The 20,000-nt window shown below is 35.4% G+C and overlaps 1 protein-coding gene across 1 annotated transcript in view; it reads left to right on the forward strand.

The window, feature by feature from the left end:
* The window catches only part of LOC136832051 (octopamine receptor beta-2R-like), a 186,294-nt gene extending 183,478 nt beyond the window's left edge, over nucleotides 1-2,816 (forward strand). The window contains exon 4 of the mRNA XM_067092620.1: nucleotides 371-2,816. Within this exon, the coding sequence (XP_066948721.1) occupies nucleotides 458-2,302 (1,845 nt within the window). The 5' untranslated portion in view covers nucleotides 371-457 and the 3' untranslated portion in view covers nucleotides 2,303-2,816. The remainder of the gene's footprint in view (nucleotides 1-370) is intronic.
* Nucleotides 2,817-20,000: the final 17,184 nt, after the last annotated feature.

Here is a 20,000-nt window from a genome sequence, read left to right on the forward strand (position 1 = left end):
ATATATATATATATATATATATATATATATATATATAGTATTTTTTTTTAATATTAACGTTAAGTGTATGCTTAGGGAATACTCTGAAACAGTTGATCAGATTTAAGAAAATGATGGTATATACTACTTGACTAAAGTAATATATAATTTATTTATATGGTTCATCTTCTTCATGTTTTGTACTCCTTTCTGAGTCTGCAAGAAAACCTGAGAATATTAAATTAAAATCACATTTGCTGGACTTATTGAAATCGATGTTCTTAATTATATTTTGCACTTTTCCCTTGACATCTAAATTAAAGGTCTCGCGATTGCACTTCTCGTGATGATTCAACTAACGTGTGTCTTCTTCTTCTTCTCCCTTGGACAGGATGGGCGGCTTCCTGGGTGACTTCGGTGAGACTCTGAGGGTGGTCATCTCGCCAGCGTGAGTGATGGTGACCTTGCTGCACCTCTGATGACCCTCTCACCGCCCATGTCACAACTCTGGGCTAACATAACTGCAGAGGACTTCAGTGAAACCGTTGGAGATCCGGGTGCCGCTGCCGTCACCGCCGCCGCCACTGCTGCTACCGCTGCTGCTGCTGCTGCTGCCGCCGCCGCTGCTGCCGCTGCTACTGCTGCCGCCGCCGCTGCCGCCGCTTCATCAGGAGGAGGAGGGGGGGACCTCAGTGGCGCCACCACCGCCACCACCACCACCACCACCACGCTCGATGCCTTGGCGCTGCTGGACGACAACCCGAATGTGTCGGTTGTGTGGACCGGCGGCGAAGGCGGTGAGGGAGGGACGACGACCTGGGAGACTGTGACTGTGCTGGTGATCAAGTCGACGCTGATGGGCAGCATCATCATCGTGTCCGTCATGGGCAACGTGCTCGTCATCATCAGCATCGGGATGCACCACAAGCTGCAGATCCTGACCAACTACTTCCTGGTCTCCCTGGCCATCGCCGACATGTTGGTGGCGTCGTGCGCCATGACCTTCAACGCCTCCGTCGAGATATCCGGCAGGTGGCTCTTCGGCTACATCATGTGCGACCTCTGGAACTCTTTCGATGTGTACTTTTCAACCGTGTCGATATTGCATCTGTGTTGCATCAGTGTTGATCGTTACTACGCCATAGTAACTCCGCTGGAGTACCCTTTGTATATGACTAAGAGGACCGTGTTGTTCATGCTGGCGAATGTGTGGTTGGCGCCGACGCTCATCTCTTTCGTGCCCATATTTCTCGGATGGTATGCCACGGAGGACCATCTCCGCATCCGGTCGCTCCAGCCGGATATGTGCACCTTCGAAGTGAATAAAGTGTACGCCATTTTATCATCGGCATTTTCCTTCTGGATCCCCTGCACTGTCATGGTGATTCTCTACTTCCGCATCTACCAGGAAGCGAGGAAGCAGGAGGCGGCCATTTTGAGTCGAACCAATAGTACGTGTACCATCAATAACGTCCAGCGTGGGTTTCCGTCCTCCACTGCCCAGCAGATCCTGGCAGCGCTGCGGATCACCCGCGTCCCTCGGATGAAGAAAAGGGCGAAAGCGAAGCGACTGAGTCAGCAAGACATCCAGCTGGGTCCTCTTCCCCGAATCACCAAACCCGACAGCAGCGGCCACGACCAGGGGAGTGGCATGTTGCCTGTCTACCGAACCAGCAACTTCTGCTCCCAAAACCTGTGTACAAATGACCGGAGGTTTAGTAAAAGTGTAGTTAGTGATACGGGACAACTCAGTTTACCCATCCCCCACGATCACACCAGTTCCCAGGAAATCAGTCCCCGAACTGTCAGTCCAGACCTCTCGGTGAACGAGGAAATCATAGAAAAGATAGAAATCAGCCCCAAGGCGGAGTTCTCTGGGGGCAGCAACAGCAGTATTAACGGGCATACGGGGAAGGGCCTTCCAGTCAGGGTGATCAGCCCGATACCCTTCGGGAGGCACGAGAACCTCGTGCCGGTGCCCGGGTATAGCGGCGGCGGATGCAGCAGCAGCGCCACGGCCAGCCACCCGGTCATGCGGAGGGAGCACAAAGCCGCCCGAACACTGGGCATCATCATGGGCGCCTTCATTCTCTGCTGGCTGCCTTTCTTCACCTGGTACGTGGCGGTGACGATATGCGGGGACGGATGCCCGTGCCCCCAGGCGGTGGTGACCACCCTCTTCTGGATCGGCTACTTCAACTCGACTCTGAATCCTTTTATTTACGCTTACTTCCGGGCCGACTTCCGGGAGGCCTTCCGAAAGACCCTTAGACAGCTGAGATGCTGCTTACGAGACGACGGCCTGCCCGGCTCCTTCGTCTGACATACATAGTTTCTCTAAGGAAACAACTAATTGCAATTAAGAAAATTAAAAAAATCACATAATGAAGAATGTAACCGTGTATCTATTATGAAACTGTCTATTTCATAGAGTATTTGTATGCTATATTTCCCAGTTACCAAAAAAGCTTAGTTCGAATTTACAGGATACATGATGATGAATCAGGTTGGAGATACAGACATATTTCAGGATCAAGATTAGTTTTAAAAGTCAAATTAAAACCAAAAAGGAACTTAGGATACAGTAAATAAAAAGCTCCTCAAACATAACGTATAGCTCATGAAAAGTACCCGACTGACTCAAGATCTTAATAAAAAAAAACTTTAATTAGGGCAAATTTGGTTATTCAGCTTGCAATAAAACTGTTAGACAATTTGATAACGTAAAAGCAAAGATATCTACGAGGTAAAACTATTGAATTAATCCCTACACAGAGATCTAAATATGGAGTTCTGTTTACATACATACGTATACATGTTAATAACAAGAAAAGAAACAGACTGTAATTCCTCATCTGTCTTCGATCTTTCAAGATGGCGGAGGTCTTGTTGCAGAGAAGCACTGAAACAGGACTTCTTGAATCCATGGAAAGGTGAGAGGCAGATTCTATAATAAAGATTACAAGAAAAAAAACAAAAAAAGATCCTGCTCTTGAAGTATTCCAAGCACACCAATGCAACATTACCCAATTCTCTGTGGCAATACACAATTCTTCAGCTTTCAAGGGCTCCTGGCCCCTTCATTAGAAGAAATTTAAAAACTATTTATTGCTACACAGAACTGTGCAATGTTACATTAACATACTTCAAAATTACGCACAAAAGACCTATTGTAGGATACTAACTTAGAATAACCTATCGTACAATAACACATGAACATAAAACTTACAAATGTATCCAGGCCTGACAAAAGCACCATGTATCCTAGGCAGATAAGATCCGTTGCCGGATCTTATCTGTATCAAAAAGTACATATAAAAATCGCGATGATAAAGAAGTGCGAAGAAAAAAAATCAATCAGGACCTCCAGCAGAATACAGACACTCTATCAGTGTACGTCTGTGCGTATGAATGTAGAGCAAAGTAGATTAATAAGTGTGACACTTCCTCTCTTCAGTAACAAATAAAAGTGCTGACGTTGATGTGGCCATTCATCTTTCTTCTTCTCAGAAAGTCATTGATGTGAAACAAAGTGTCATTGATGTCGATCACTGATTCCCTGTCCCTGTCCCCATGACCTGGGGAAAGAAACTTCGAGAATGTTAGCCTTGACGTGAGTAATCTGATGTGATAGTTGTCCATTACATAAACCAATAGAATGTGTAGGTCACTCGATTTACCAAAGATGATGTTTATTATGCCTCTGTTCTTCCTGATATTACTCTGATGTTGACGACGTACGATCGTCAGCGTGTGCGCGCGCGCGAACACACACACAGGATCCGATGATGGTGTTGAAACTGTATAAATAGAAAATGAAAACAAATGACTGCCGCTTGCAATCTATTTTCCTCAGGATAGAATCTGGAGAAAATTAGCCGTAGAGTTTTTCATCTTCCTCTTCACTTCATAATAGTTTCTATGTTATCATGTATATCAAAGTTTTGCTCACTGTATAAAGGTTCGAGGAGAACATAATATGAAGGATTTTTTTATTTGTATTCTGTATATTATGTCATATGTAATGCTAAGACACAATCACGTCTGTCTGAGAGATATTGTACCTTTAGACTTCAAATAGAATATATATTGTGTAAGGGTTTAGGAGCATACGCTGAAATCACGGAGTTGCGTTTATCTGTAAACCTAATCAGTAACTCAACTGAAAAGGAAATAAAGGTAGCTATTCACTGCAGAAGCATTTGAAAGTGTCACCGCTACATACACTGAAAAGAAAACATTCCTAAGCATTACGTACAATAGCTTACAACAAAGTCGAACTTTGGCCTTTACCTGATTACATGCAACATAAAAATATTTCCAAGGTTATGATAAATAAAATATAAGTATAAATAATAATTATATGATACAATCTGTGATGACGTATCACTGAGAATAACAATTAACAATTGATACAAAGAGACGTGATGACAGACATACCCGAATCAAAGTCTTTATATTAACACTGACGTATTATGAATTTCAATGACGTAACGAGGAATTGAAGGCGTGAGTTGATGTTCCTTAGCTTTTCTCTTGTAGAGAGAAGGTTCGCCATTATCACACACACACACACACAAAAAGAAGCTTTAAATACTTTTCTCATAGAGTTCGTAGATTCCCACTGATAATGTACTGGATGGTGTAATGGGGTGGCATGTGGTGCATTCAGTTAAAATTTCACTTTCAGTAAGCATATACATATGTATAATATGCGTATTATAATTTATTGTGTGCAAACTTGTATGAAAGTAATGCATAGCATATACGAGTAAATATTAAATATTCATTATGGGGTTCAACCATAAGGCAGAAGTTAATATAGTTAATGTTGTTATATATATATATATATATATATATATATATATATATATATATATATATATAAAAATATATATATATATATATATATATATATATATATATATATATATATATATATATATATATATATATATATACATATATATATATATATATATATATATATACATATATATATATATATATATATATTATATATATATATATATATATATATATATATATATATATATACTATATATATATGTATGTATATATTCCATCTCATGTGAATAAAAGCTGAAATGTTAAATCATCATTGGTGAGAACAAATGCAAAATCTTTAATGGAAGATCATATATACATATTTAAAACGAGCACAACTTATTAGCAATACGAGTTTTCATAATTAATAGAAATGAAAGTAAGAAAGGTGATATATATACTGAAATAAGAGCTTTTCATTAATGAAGAAAATACGAAATATATTATATTTTTATTCCTAACGTAAGTTAATCACCTTTCTTTCCTAGTAATGGAATGTAACTCTCTCTCTCTCTCTCTCTCTCTCTCTCTCTCTCTCTCTCTCTCTCTCTCTCTCTCTCTCTCTCTCTCTCTCTCTCTCTCTCGTTTTAAATTTCGATATACTGAGTGCTCCATATGCCTCTCTCCTTATGCATCTAAGCTTCAAGTGTTTTCTTTGCTCCACGTAGTTCTAGATTAAAAACCCCCGTGCAAGTCTTCCTTAGCAGAAAATTAATTTTTGTAATTAGAGTCCTAATTTAAGGTGCATTAATTAGTGTTAATTACTCTAATTGGGTTTAAGTTCTCAGAGGCGTCTTTTTGAATTACGGATATCAAGATATATTTATGTACATATATATTTTGGGAAAGAAAACATGTTTTGAAAGACATAACACTTGGACGTTGTGTTCACTAGGTAATTCAAACAGAATAATAATATTGTATGTGAACTGTCTCTTTTATCATTTTGCAAAACACTTCGGCTCTTGATGGAAATGGTATTTCATTATTACGATTGGTACTGTATGTATTTCACCAAAATTTTTTTAAATGCTTATGAAATTATTTATATTGTAAAATTTTCTTTCAGTATGAATAAATTATACACATTTTATGCGTCACTGCTTAGTAAAGCAAATTCTGTTATGCAAATTTTATTTCGATTTTATTACTTCCAACCCATTACCAGTCATGCTGCAACGCAAGAAGCTTTATGAATGTGTAATGTAACAAGTATTATAAATATGTAAAATAAATATCATCTAAATGACTGAGCATGTATAAAAATGATTACAAGTTCGTTTACTTTCGGCGTCAAGGAAAAACCTGCTATTAGGAGCAATCAGGCAGATTACAATTCCTTAAGACGTATGTTGTCAAGTCTTAAATCTCTTTCCCTTCCTCCCTACGTATGAAAATTCCTTTTTTCAAAAAAAGAACTTAATTTTTGAACTGTTTTCTCCTTCCTGTCAACCCAGCAAAGACTGCTAAGTAATCAAACTTCTCCATTTTAGAGAGTAACGATGTCTTAGAATTATAACGATTCTGGTGTCGTGAGAAATAGACAAGTGAAAGTATATCTATAAAAAAAGGAACTACTGAGTCATTCCTAGGATGTTATCATCTTAGCTTAGCCAAATAAGTGAAGTGTAATCGTTCTATTTTTCCAACTGCCTTTCGACTTCGTACATGCATAATTATATATATATATATACAGATTTAGCTGTGCATCTCGATACTTATCTTAAAATACCTCTCCTATCTCTTCGACTTTTTATTTATTTGTACGGCTGTAACTGTATTCATTCTGTAGCTCATCATCATATCATCATTCGAATTGTTGCATTTGTTTTGTCGAAATGACTTGTGGTTTTTAACTGCTAATTCGAATCTTTTTTGTTTCCTTAACACAGAGTGTTATCGACTTCACTCCGTTTTCTTTCCGGAAGTGGTATGGGAAACTCAAACCTTTGCTAGCCCAGAGAAGTCATTATTTCTGTGTAATGATTAACTTTGATAGGGTTCATTCATGTCTCATTCTACAAACGTCATTTTTACATAAGGTGCATATTCTTTTCATCAGCATTCCCACTTTTCACGGATCATCTTAGCATAACTGATTCCATAAACCATTTCATAATATTCTGTTTCGTTAAGATTTTTTTTCTTAAATTTCTTACAAAAATAAAACATTCCAATGACAGCAGGTATCGTCTGAAACTAATGAGCTTACCTAACACGAGTCTACCTAAAGAAGAGAATTATCATTTTGCGGGAAACAGCAACCGTAAAATTAGGTAATTTTACTAAAAGCATTTAAATATCCGTGTTTGTCTAGTAATACAAAAATTACAGCCATTAATAAATATCCACTAATCATTTACCTGTGTTGAAATTACTTATTCACGTTAAGTTTACTTGAAGCTTTCCCAGCTTAATCACCTTTCCAAATCATAATTTTTACAACTAAAATTGTGTAAATAGAAAATATAATTGCACATAAGCATATGCAGAGCTGACGTTTAATATTTAGCAACTCGAGAGATAGCATAAAAATGCAGGTAACGCACTTTCACCTCTACTGATAAACCAAGTACACTTCTGAATACTTACAAATATTCCGAGAGTTATTTTTAATATAGATATAATGTTTATAAGGTTCCCTAAATATCTCGAACAAATATACAGTATATCAAACAACATTCCCATTTGATGGTATTATCGAAATTACCAACAACGACTGAAGAAAAAAAAGGGCCAGTTAACACAATTAAAATTATTTTCATTACCTGGGGCTAATCATCCGGATTTCCAATACTCCCGTCACATTACGTAATTCGACCATTTAAATCATGCTGGTTCACTGATATATTGACTAGTAATACATGTATACCTATATGTATATGTATATTAGTCTGTCAGCAAGCCCTATTTCATTCCCATGTTCTAAACAACAATCGAGTCGAATTTTTATCTAACATACTTTCGACCTTATAATTCCGGACAGTTAACTTAATGATTTTATTTTCCGTGATTATCGTATTTTAAATAAATACATTATTATTCAGAATTTCTTACTCATTAGTTTTAGCTACCATCATCAGTATCATGACCATTAATAAGACCATAATCACAATAACCATCCATCATCATTTCATTATTCATGGGATCATCGTAACATTATGGAATTCACATCATACAACATCCCCAGTTAAGATACATCAGCAACAGCTGACTTCATACGATAGCTATAACAGATAACATCCTGCAATATCCACAAGTAATAACACGTAGCATCCATAACACTTGATATTACATGATATCCACATCAGTAATCAAAAAATCCACAGATAATGATGCCAATCCGACTCTGCAAGTTTCTGTAACATTTATCCACAATACCCTCACTGCACAGTTTCAGGACACTCAATAATACATCACAACAACAGGCAGTATTTTGCAATATCTTCAACAACTATAAAACACTGTACAACAGCAGATACCACACTCATCGCCTCATGCAAACCACTGACACAATTCAGTCATCAATTCATTCATAATCACCAAGGTCAACCTTATGTGAACAGATATCCAAAGTTAACCATTATCAATGTCCTCAGCATCCATTATGTCCTCAAACAAATACGCTGACCCATATCAACTTAACGTCATTTATTTCCCAAATTTCTTTTCCAAGGGTTTACTTTTGTTCATTTGCTTCTAAAAGAATTAATTTTTCCTGATTTCTGTCCCTTTCATCTATTCCTTGTTTAACTATAATTTTTCCTCGTAATATTTTAATCTAATCTTCACATTTTTGCTATACTTTATTTTTTCAATCATCTTCCACCTTCCCTAAACTATTTAATCTACATTTCCGTTACCAACACTTAAATAAACTTTTATTACCTTTCATAATTTTGTAAATAATAGCCTCGGTTGTACCTTATCTTTATTCCTGTTTCCAATCCTCGATTTCATTTACCATGGTGTCTCTCTGAATCTAGACTTGGGGAGACAAACATATAGGTTGAGAGACATACCATGATTAGTTTAGTTTCACGTTTCTTATAATACTGAAGCCAACTTGATATCTTTTATATCTTCTTAAGTAAAAAAAAAAAGAATGTTCCTATAATTTGCTCTTATTTTCATTATAGTTACTAGAAGTCAAGACGATTTAGTTTGCATAATTATCCTTACCTCACAAGCCACAGTTTTGTAACAAATCACGAATAGTCATGGACAAGACAATGAACAGAATCAGCGAAGAAAACAATGTCGGTACTCTAAGTAGGACTTTATAAAAATGTAATTACTGGTATTAACTAAGGACTGTAGGAAGTATGTGAAACTGTGTTGATCCATACCACTTCTGATACCTACGTGCGAATATATTTTTTATTTCGTCTCGTTCTAGCTACATTCTCCTCTCATATTTCGTCTTTCAGATCGCCAGTTATTTGAAACAAGCAAACCTGTGACCAGCTTAAATTTATTCTTTGATTCTTCTCTTGAAGGGAAGGGGGTGAGTGGGAGAGGCAGATGTTTCAGGGAGTGAAGGTGGAACCACATTCAATTTTTCTATAAAGAATAAATAACTCCTTATCTATATACACTTGATCCCTTACCACTTGGAATCACCGCGTTTCAAATAACTGGCTTGCCTTTGATGAGAGAAAAAAGTATATAATAAAGTTTATCTCGAGATTATATTTATATGGATTCTTCTACCGTACAATCTCTAGAGCCTAAATACTTGTTTCTAGGACTGATATGTGATGATAATAAACTCGATTGATAAGTGTCTTTTAATGAATATCCTTATATTGTGACGACTTTTTTCATCGAGGCCATCACGGATGGGGAACTCAAGGCCTTTACCTAGCCTAGGCTACTGGTTGGGGGGAGAATAAATAAAGACAATAAATAAAGAGAAATAAAGACGATTTAGTCAGCCCAGAAGGAAAAAAAGACACCCACTTTGTAAGAGAACGCGATTAAATGAAAAACATGAGGAAAGTGGCACTACAGTATTCATGAAATGCCATCTAGTAGGATGAAACACATCTGACCATTCAGAGCATCGTCGAATTCAAAAAATGCCATGCGATTACTCATTAATACCTATCAAAGCTTCAGACTTTAATCAGTTTGAATAATGATTATTAAAACAGTACAACAATTCTGATGATTAGGCAAGACATCTATTTTGACAACAGTACTGGAAAACACCGGTCATGGCCCATTTAAAAAGTACCCTTTTCCTCAAAGCTTGCTGATGAAAGACATGGCATTTTAGGTTGCTTCAAGTGTATGATTGCACATTAATAATACTCATTATAGTAAACTGATACTTAAAACTGCATTCAAATCAAAAAAAGGTGTGAGTCATACATCTGACGAACCATAGCACAGGACTGAGAAAAGATGCTTACCGGTTTATAGAATCAGAAATAGGACAACGAAATAGTTACTTTGAAGAAGGAATTTACCAAGTACATGAAGTGATTTGAATTGATATATTTATACACAATATGAAAAACAAAAGGATGCTAACCAAAGCAATGTAACTTTAACAGAAGGGGTGAAATATAAAAATAAAATGCATCATCATCACAGCAAGAGCCTATGACGATGATAAATTAAAATACCAGGCTCAAACCAAAGGGTAGTTAATAAAAACACATAAGCATTACGGAGGGCAAAATAAAAAATAAGAACAAGAATGAAAAAATACATATATCTGACCAACAGGGACTGCTTTAAAAACAATTTAGCTAAGGATCGTAGAACACAACATGAAGATAATTTTGTAAAATCACATTAGACATCTGAAAGCTGATAAATGAATGTTTACGAGACTCAGATTTCAAATTCAAATAGTTACGAAATAACTGATTTGCCAAGGTTTCACTTCGGCATACCAAAATAACCAAGTACAACAATGCAATTTTATTTACTTGAAAATATTCTGATGCATACGCGAGTAATACAATAATCATTTACAATTATAACTTTTTTACTTGTTCGGAACACACACACAATTTATATATATATAATGTATATATATATATATATATATATATATATATATATATATATACACATACATATATATACATATATATACAGTATATATATATATATATATATATATATATATATATATATATATATACACATATATATATATATATATATATATATATATTTATATATATATATATATATATATATATGTGTGTGTGTGTATATATATTTATATATATATAGCCCTTTGTTGGCCGACTTGGTAGAGCTTTAGACTGTCATTCGATGGGCGGGTTCAATTCCGCGTACATTGAAAGTTAGAGAATTTATTTCTGGTGATAGAAATTAATTTTCTCGCTATAATATGGTTCGGATTCCCACAATAACCTGTAGGTCCCGTTGCTAGATAATAATGGTTCTTGTACGTAAAATAAAATCTAATCCTTCTTGGGCCAGCCCTGAGAGCTGTTAATCAGCTCAGTGGTCTGATAAAACAAGGTATACTACTTTTTTTTATATATATATATATATATATATATATATATATATATATATATATATATATATATATATATTCGTGCGTACAAAATTGAAGCGCCGAGGTCGCATGTTGACTCCAATTTAGCCCCTGAGTCGACGGAAAAATAAACAAATAGTGAGTACTAGGATACCGTGTCAGGAGAGTACTACAGGGGATAGAAGGGAGTGCGAGGGAAAATGGAGGTACTTGACGAATACAATTTTGCACATTCGTTTTTGTCCGGCTTCACTAAAAGTGAAATTTCCCTGAAGGAACATCAAGTCGGTCGTTAGATACCATCTTTCGTTGCTTATTAAAGGAAGTTGGTGTTTGGAAATTTCAGTCGTTTCAAGTTGTGAAAATATATTTACACACACATACACACACTATATATATATATATATATATATATATATATATACTATATATATATATATATATATATATATATATATATATATATATATATATATATATATACACCTACACATATATATATATATATATATATATATATATATATATATATATGTATGTATGATTGTGCATGTGTGTATGCATGTATGTGTATGTATGTATGTATGTATGTATGTATGTGTGTATATATATATATATATATATATATATATATATATATATATATATATATATATAAATAATCACCTAAATGGATTAGCGCATAAATATTATTATTATAGTGTCTAGTTCTGTCTAGTTTACAACCCATGAAGAAAAATTTCACCTTCCGATGAACCAGAATGGAGGTGCATTACCTCAAGAAAAGCAATACTTAATGTGTTGAATCAGCCCAACTTTTCACTCTTGACCCATGTCAATTATATCTAGTACTGATAAATCCCTCTAATAAGTTAAAGGAATGAAGCCAGATTAGAACAGAGCAGCAAGCTGAAAACACTACTAGCAGTCTATTTGTCTATTTATATCTTAATGCTATTCTTCAGCGCATTCATCATATTTCTCATCCAATACTTCGTAAGTTAAGTATACCTTAGTTTAACCAGACCACTGAGCTAATTAACAGCTCTCCTAGGGCTGGCCCGAAGGATTAGACTTATTTTACGTGGCTAAGAACCAATTGGTTACCTAGCAATGGGATCTACAGCTTATTGTGGAATCCGAACCACATTACACCGAGAAATGAATTTCTATCACCAGAAATATTTTCCTCTAATTCTTCATTGGCCGGTCGGAGAATCGAACGCGGGTCTAGCAGAGTGCTAGTCGAGTACTATATCGACTCGTCCAATAAGGGAACTAAATACTTCGTAAAAAGGCCATAAGTTAAGTATATCTTAGTTTAACCAGACCACTGAGCTGGTTAACAGCTCTCCTAGGGCTGTCCCGAAGAATTAGATTTATTTTACGTGGCTAAGAACCAACTGGTTACCTAGCAACGAGACCTACAGCTTATTGTGGAATCCGAACCACATTATGACGAGAAATGAATTTCTATCACCAGAAATAAATTCCTCTAATCCTTCGTTGGCCGGTCGGAGAGTCGAACGCTGGGCCAACAGCGTGCTAGCCTAGAGCTCTACCCACCCCTCCAATGAAGGAGAAATGCCATAGGCAGACATACCACTGCGTTTCATATATCTTGATTCATAATTCAAAAAAAAATATTATAATGAAATTGATGAAAATTAGACCCCTAGTATACCCTATGTAAATGTGATATGTCTTGCTTGGTTTTCAATATGCCACTTGTGACCACAAACTACTGTTGTCGCAATACAAAATTCCCGAAATACACGCGACTTAAAATTCCTTCACTCATTCTTTAACAGTTGGTCGTAGCGATGGAAAAACAGTGTTTAGTAAGCGTTCGAAAAAAAAGTGTTATATTTCTCATTACAATGGCTAGCGGAGAATTTATAAACCAACAATAAAGGCAATGCAGCTGAATATTTTTGGAATTTTGAAAATAAAACGCAAACGTCAAATAAACTATGAATATGAATTCCGACCAGATAATTATCCATGAATATTCCCGGCATATAATCTTAAAAAGCTCGACCCAATCTCCATAAAAATATATAGCAATATCCGTAAAATTCCTAGAGGATATCTATGAAAATTCGTAGCAAATATCCTTTACAATTCCATATTCCGGCCTCGCTCTCACGTGGATGGTATTTTTTTCACAGCACGTTTATGATACGAAACAAATGCAGGTTGCAAATACTATACCGGGGGAATGAGTGCATATATGTGTGTGTACGACTGATAAATAACAACTTGCAAATCACAGAATGGCTGTAAATTGGGCTTAATATTCCTGCAGCCAAAAGCACATCCAATAGAGCTCATAAATCCGCAGGCAAAATAGAGCGCAATAAAAGGGTCCACACCCTCTCTGTCACACACAGTTGTCATATAGAGCACGCCCACCCATAAACCGTTCTGTATTTATTTCCATTCATTCGGCGTTAAAATTGCTTCTGACTCCCCAGGTATTGGGTGTCCTCCGAAATGCCTGCGTTGTTTCATGCTGTGATCATATTTTGGTGAATACTGTGTAATACTGCAGGGAATGCTATTATCCGACAAATTTCATTTACATAGGAGTCCATGAATACCTGAAGATTAAAGAACTCTTGGCAGTCTAGTTGTCTATATATATATATATATATATATATATATATATATATATATATATATATATATATATATATATATATATATATATACATATATATATATAATATATAATATAATATTTATATATATATTATATATATATATATGTGCATATATACACACACACACACACACACACACATATATATATATATATATATATATATATATATATATATATATATATACTTCTGTTTATTCTGTATTCAGATAGTGCATATCTGGTCCATGAGAACGGATAATAATAATAATAATAATAATAATAATAATAACAGAAAAATACTCCGATTGACACTACCTCTCTTGGTTTGTGTCTCTGACACTCAACAGATAGCAAGAAAAAAGGAGGAAGCTATTTTAATGACTTCCCCTCTCTCTCTCTCTCTCTCTCTCTCTCTCTCTCTCTCTCTCTACTTGACAAAAAAAGAACTACTGCTTAATAATTAAAATATCCATTGCTCAAAAATTCCCCGACGGGGAAGGAGCGGAGAAGAAACGCATCTCCTGCATTAAGAATCCTCATGAATAAGAAATTCCGAGCCATTCCGCAACACGCCGCTCAGCCATTAATATATCCTGCGAGGGAGGAAAGAAATTTCCCTCTGCGCCCCAAAATAGTGTATCCTATTTATGACCCTCCCTGGCTCTTAAATTACTGGAATATGGCGTATTGTTCTTTTTTTTTTTATTAAAATTTACAAAACTAAGCGCCTGGTTAAAAAAGTATACCTTAGTTTTACCAGACCACTGAGCTGATTAACAGCTCTCCTAGGGCCGGCCCGAAGGATTAGACTCATTTTACGTGGCTAAGAACCAATTGGTTACCTAGCAACGGGACCTACAGTTTATTGTGGAATCCGAACCACATTATACCGAGAAATGATTTTCTATCACCAGGAATAAATTCCTCTAATTCTGCATTGGCCGGGCGGAGACTCGAACTCAGGCCTAGCAGAGTGCTAGCTGAGAACTCTACCGACTCGTCCAACGAGGAACTTTAAGCGCCTGGTAAAAGGTTATGAGGGATTTAAGAATACTGCAAAATTGTCGATAAACTTATGTGTATGATTATCTGTGTACATAATTTGTTTGTACATAATTTGTTAACACTTTGTTTTTATGAATATTCCACATTTCATATTTTCACTAAACGGTAGATATAGTATTTAGTACGTTATACTTTTTTCAGAAACGTAATTATAAATATACTTTTATATTTAAATATACGTATATATTTAAATATATGTATATATTTAAATATACGTATATAAATATACGTATATATTTAAATTGAATTGGTATACAGCTTGAAGATAAAATAGCAGAAATGCCACACGACCATTAAACCCTGTATTGTAATTATTGTAATAAGGTAACATCAACATAAGAATGCTGTGAGATGTTAAGAAATATCTCCCTTTTATCTGGATAAATAATATAATAATATAAACAGCAACAACAAAAATGAGAAGAGGAATAAAAGGTAGAAGAAATCTTGGAAAAAAGTCAAAAGAGATAAAAAGTGAATGATGGATGACGACCCAATTCACTAGGCACTTGGAGTCTCTAAGCCTAATTTTGAATTTGGAAAATCAATAACTGATCGCATCGTCTCTTCGAGAAAAATTTTGCTACACGATCTGTGGGAAGGTTATAGCTACATAAACGGCGAATAAAATTGACTTTTGAAGTGGTTAAAGAGTTTTTACACTAAGAAGTGTTAAGAACAAACAGAAAAATGTTTCATCCCAAACTTTCCGTAGCATTAATTATTTAGGCCTATAGGAGCATTCCCTTTCATATATCATCTTTGGCGCATAACGTATCATACACTTTTTTGACAGTTAAGTTGCTCGAACAAAAATTCAGCGACGGGTGATTTATTTGGGAGGGCCATTTCTTTCTATCTTTTTACTTTCTTATAAAAAAAAAGCTTTAAAAACGATTTTCGTCATATCTATTCCAAAGCCACCCCCGACTACCCCATCCTTTTTTTCGGGGGGGGGGGGAGGAGATGGCTGCTGGCATTGTGATATGATGGGTCTGTCCCCCCTTCCCCAACAGCCCCGGGGCCCAGCTGACGACAACCGGAGCCAATATGAAGAATTTTTCTTAAATACAAATAAAAATAATTTAAGCTGATTCCCCAAGAGTCTCTGAAGTGCAATATTTAACCTACAACATCACCTCCAGTTGAGCCATATTCTTTTTACGCAAGCCCAAGATTAAAACAGGAAAGAAAAACGAAACAGAATCACGATTTTTCACCTCCCGAGTCTGAAACACATTCCAAGTAATTACGACTAATCTTCATTCCTAACACGGCTTGTTAACTGTAAGCTATTTCGCAACCGAATTTATTTGGAATGCCTGCCACTCTCATGCGCTCCTATATTTGGCACCTAATCCTGGTTCATTAAGAACAGCAAAAACTCGAGTGTAAGCGAGCTCAAAGAAAATGAAAAAATGGAATGTTAAATTTTTAAAGCAGTTAAATTCTTAAGATAATTTTTTTATCCTAAACTTTCTACAGTTTTGTTAATCTCAGTAGGCAAAGTATGTTATATTCAATGAAGAAAGTCTGTAGCAATATTTTGATTTTTGTGACCGCTGAAATGAGTAACGTAAATTTAGTTGTGTTGACTACTTATTTGTGATTATAGATAATCAAAAACCCATTCTGTACAATATAGATATCTGCTAGAAAAAAGATACCATTCGCTCAAAATAATTTCAGCAGAATAAATTTAGAGACTGAAGTGGCATAGCAATTTTTCTTTTAATCCTTGACTTCATTCTGTCTTATACAATCCACAGTTGTCTACTACCAAGTACTTTATAAAAATTAATCATGAAAGCCTGAATACTGGGATTAGATTTGGAATGTTTAATGGTTCACAAACCTCATACTATATACGTCTGACTATTCTTTCGTGAAGTAATATCAAAGTTTACGAATGTCAATTTCGTTACGCGCGTCACAAATAATTGAATAATGGTTTGTAGAAGCCCAGCCAGAATTTCCTGAACTCATTCTGGCAGTTATTAACAACTTGCAACATTGATTCAACTGCTGCCTGTGAATAATTCTCCAGTGCAATTTGCCTTCCTCATCAAAGAAGTATAATTAGGTTACTTACTCAAGTGAATCACATTCACCATTTAAGGAACCACGCTGCATAGGGCTGTCTTCGTTCCTTTGAGGTGTTATTGGTGTTCTGACCTTAGGGAAAGCGAGGAAAAATGTATTTGGTAGACTGCAAGGATTTAAGCAATTTCGACACTAGATGCTTAAAATATACTAATTGGCAATGCACAGATTGCAGGCAACCACAATTGCTTATAGTATATCTTTTACAAATTTTTAGTATGTCATTCACAGACATAATATGCTTGATGTCCTTCAGTATTCATTGCAAAAGGCGATAATGGTGTGTGAGAGAATATTCAGTCTAATGGAAAGAAAGTATAATGCTATGAGATGCAGAAACTCTTTGAACATCATTACAGAATCTGAATGAAATCCACACTATAAAAAGAATATAGAAAACTATGAACGTTTTACTGCATTGAACTACTATGGGTAGAAATCCCATAAAAGTCTAAAATTTTCAAAGATGGAAAAAGTACTGATTTTCATTAGATCAAATTCAACTTGTGTGTCCTTGAAATGACCCATTCCCAACTACTTCCACAGCCCCATAAGCACGCACAAATGCAAATCATTAATAAATGGCCATATGATAAAAAATACAAGCCAAAAAACCCTCCGAGGCATAATCTTGAAATCTTATTTCACTCACATACGAAGTACGACAATAATAGCTACCAAGCCGAAGCTACCTTAAAGAAAACCCTGAGCCTATAAGGAAATAATACTACATTCACTTAAGAGCTTTGTCCATTGCTAATAAAAACTGACCCCATAAACAATAATAATAATAATAATAATAATAATAATAATAATAATAATAATAATAATAATAATAATAATAATAATAATAATAATAATGACTGGCATTACAACCACCTAGTAAAAAACAACATAAAGCCAAATCACATAATGGTGACCATAGACACAACCCCTTCAACAACCCCCCCCCCCCTCCAAAAAAAAAGACGAGATGAAGAAGAACGTAAAAACTGCCTTCGAGGAAGGGTCCACGAATATTGGCCCCCTCTGGAATCTGCGATGAAAGACCTCACTCCATCATCCTTAGTCTAACGACTCGGGGAGAAAGGGTTTCTCTCGCGCCACCTGACATCGCCCAAATGGAAGAAGAATTTTACAAGCCACTTTAGTCACCGATATCGGTAAAGAATCTCGCCTGATCAAGGATGACCCTGACCTGTCTTGGGATGCGAGATGGGGAGGCTTGCCTTTCCTTCGAAGGTGGGTCGTGTGAGCGGAATGGATTTTTTTTTCTCTTCCTTGAATGTTGTCTGATTTATTTTCTTTATTCCATAAAGCTATTCTGATGGATACCTGATGTAGCATTTACGGTAAACAGTCGATGAACTTTTGGAAGGTCAATGTACAACCGCGTATGAGTAAATATTATTCTGATGTTACCAGAGCTCGAAAATCGTTTGAAGGTCGTATAGTGTTACTGGCATATTGATCTCCCTTTTGGATATCTGCACATTCCCTGAATCTTTATTTAAAAAAATCTCAAATGCTGGCTTCCTCTTTCCTAACAACGGCCCTGGCAATTAAAGGCTAATTAAGATCTTCGTCAAGAGATATCCCTTTTGGCCATCTTTCACGTCTTTTTTTTAGTAGAGCACTTCCATTGCCATAGTTGGTGCCTGCAACTCTGTAATTCCAAGATCATCATCAATAATATTCTGCTGGGATGCAACAATATCACACTGCCAGGTACCAAGAAGCATTTTATTCCCTTTGATTACCTCAATTTACCTGACTATCTATATCTCGAATTATGTTTTTTACTTCTTCTAAAGGACAAATTAATATGAATATAACAGCTTTACTTTTTACTTCTTCCACAGGACAAATTAATAAGAGTATAACAGCATAACACAAAAAGTTTGGAATAGATATGTGAAGAATGAGTTCGTCTTAACAGACATGGATAAATAAGACAAGCAAGTTAATGAAAAGAGTCCTAGATTCGCCAACTACATAAATGATATCCATTAATTTTACAGCAGAAATGCGCGTAAACCAATATGTCTGTTTTTTTTATGTTTTGGCTACGGAAGTTTCAGTAGACTTCGAAACGAAAGTGCGGAGAAATGCAAAACACACTGAGTAATACATTCGTTGTTTTTCGTTCATAACATCGCTAAGAAAAAGGTGGGTTTTGTTAAACTTGTTTTTAAGAGCGCACCTAGACAAAGTAAAGTAACAGAATATCTAAAATTTTTTTTTTTTTATCAAAGAAGGAAACACTTTCTGTGATCCTGTCTGCCCGCCATATTAATAGTATCTGAAACATTTCTGTGTATTCATTCCCTTCTCTCAGACGCAGCACATAAGGGTGTTAAAAAAAACTTAAAGAGGTTGTTATAATTCTTAGCAGTGACGGTTCATCACTTATCAGATTTTATAAGCTCATCTCAATCAAAAAAATTCTACTTGTCCAGAAAATTTCACACACTCATAAATACTGATACATAATACATATGTGAAAACACACATACACACACACACACATATGTATGTATATATATATATATATATATATATATATATATATATATATATATATATATATATATATATATATATATATATATATATATTATATATATATATAGTGTGTGTGCTCCTAATCAAATACACCTGTTAAAAAATACACGATTAATATACTGATCAACAATTACATGATAATCCAAATCTCTAATTAACAACAGCAGAGAAAAAAAAAACAAGAGTGAAAGCATCAAATGGAATTCACACGCGCACACTAGCCATTTCTCTTCTAAGGAAACAGCAGTATCAAATGCAGCCGCG

The sequence above is a fragment of the Macrobrachium rosenbergii genome, chromosome 1, assembly GCF_040412425.1.
Source record: "Macrobrachium rosenbergii isolate ZJJX-2024 chromosome 1, ASM4041242v1, whole genome shotgun sequence".
NCBI classification, from domain to species: Eukaryota; Metazoa; Arthropoda; class Malacostraca; order Decapoda; family Palaemonidae; genus Macrobrachium; species Macrobrachium rosenbergii.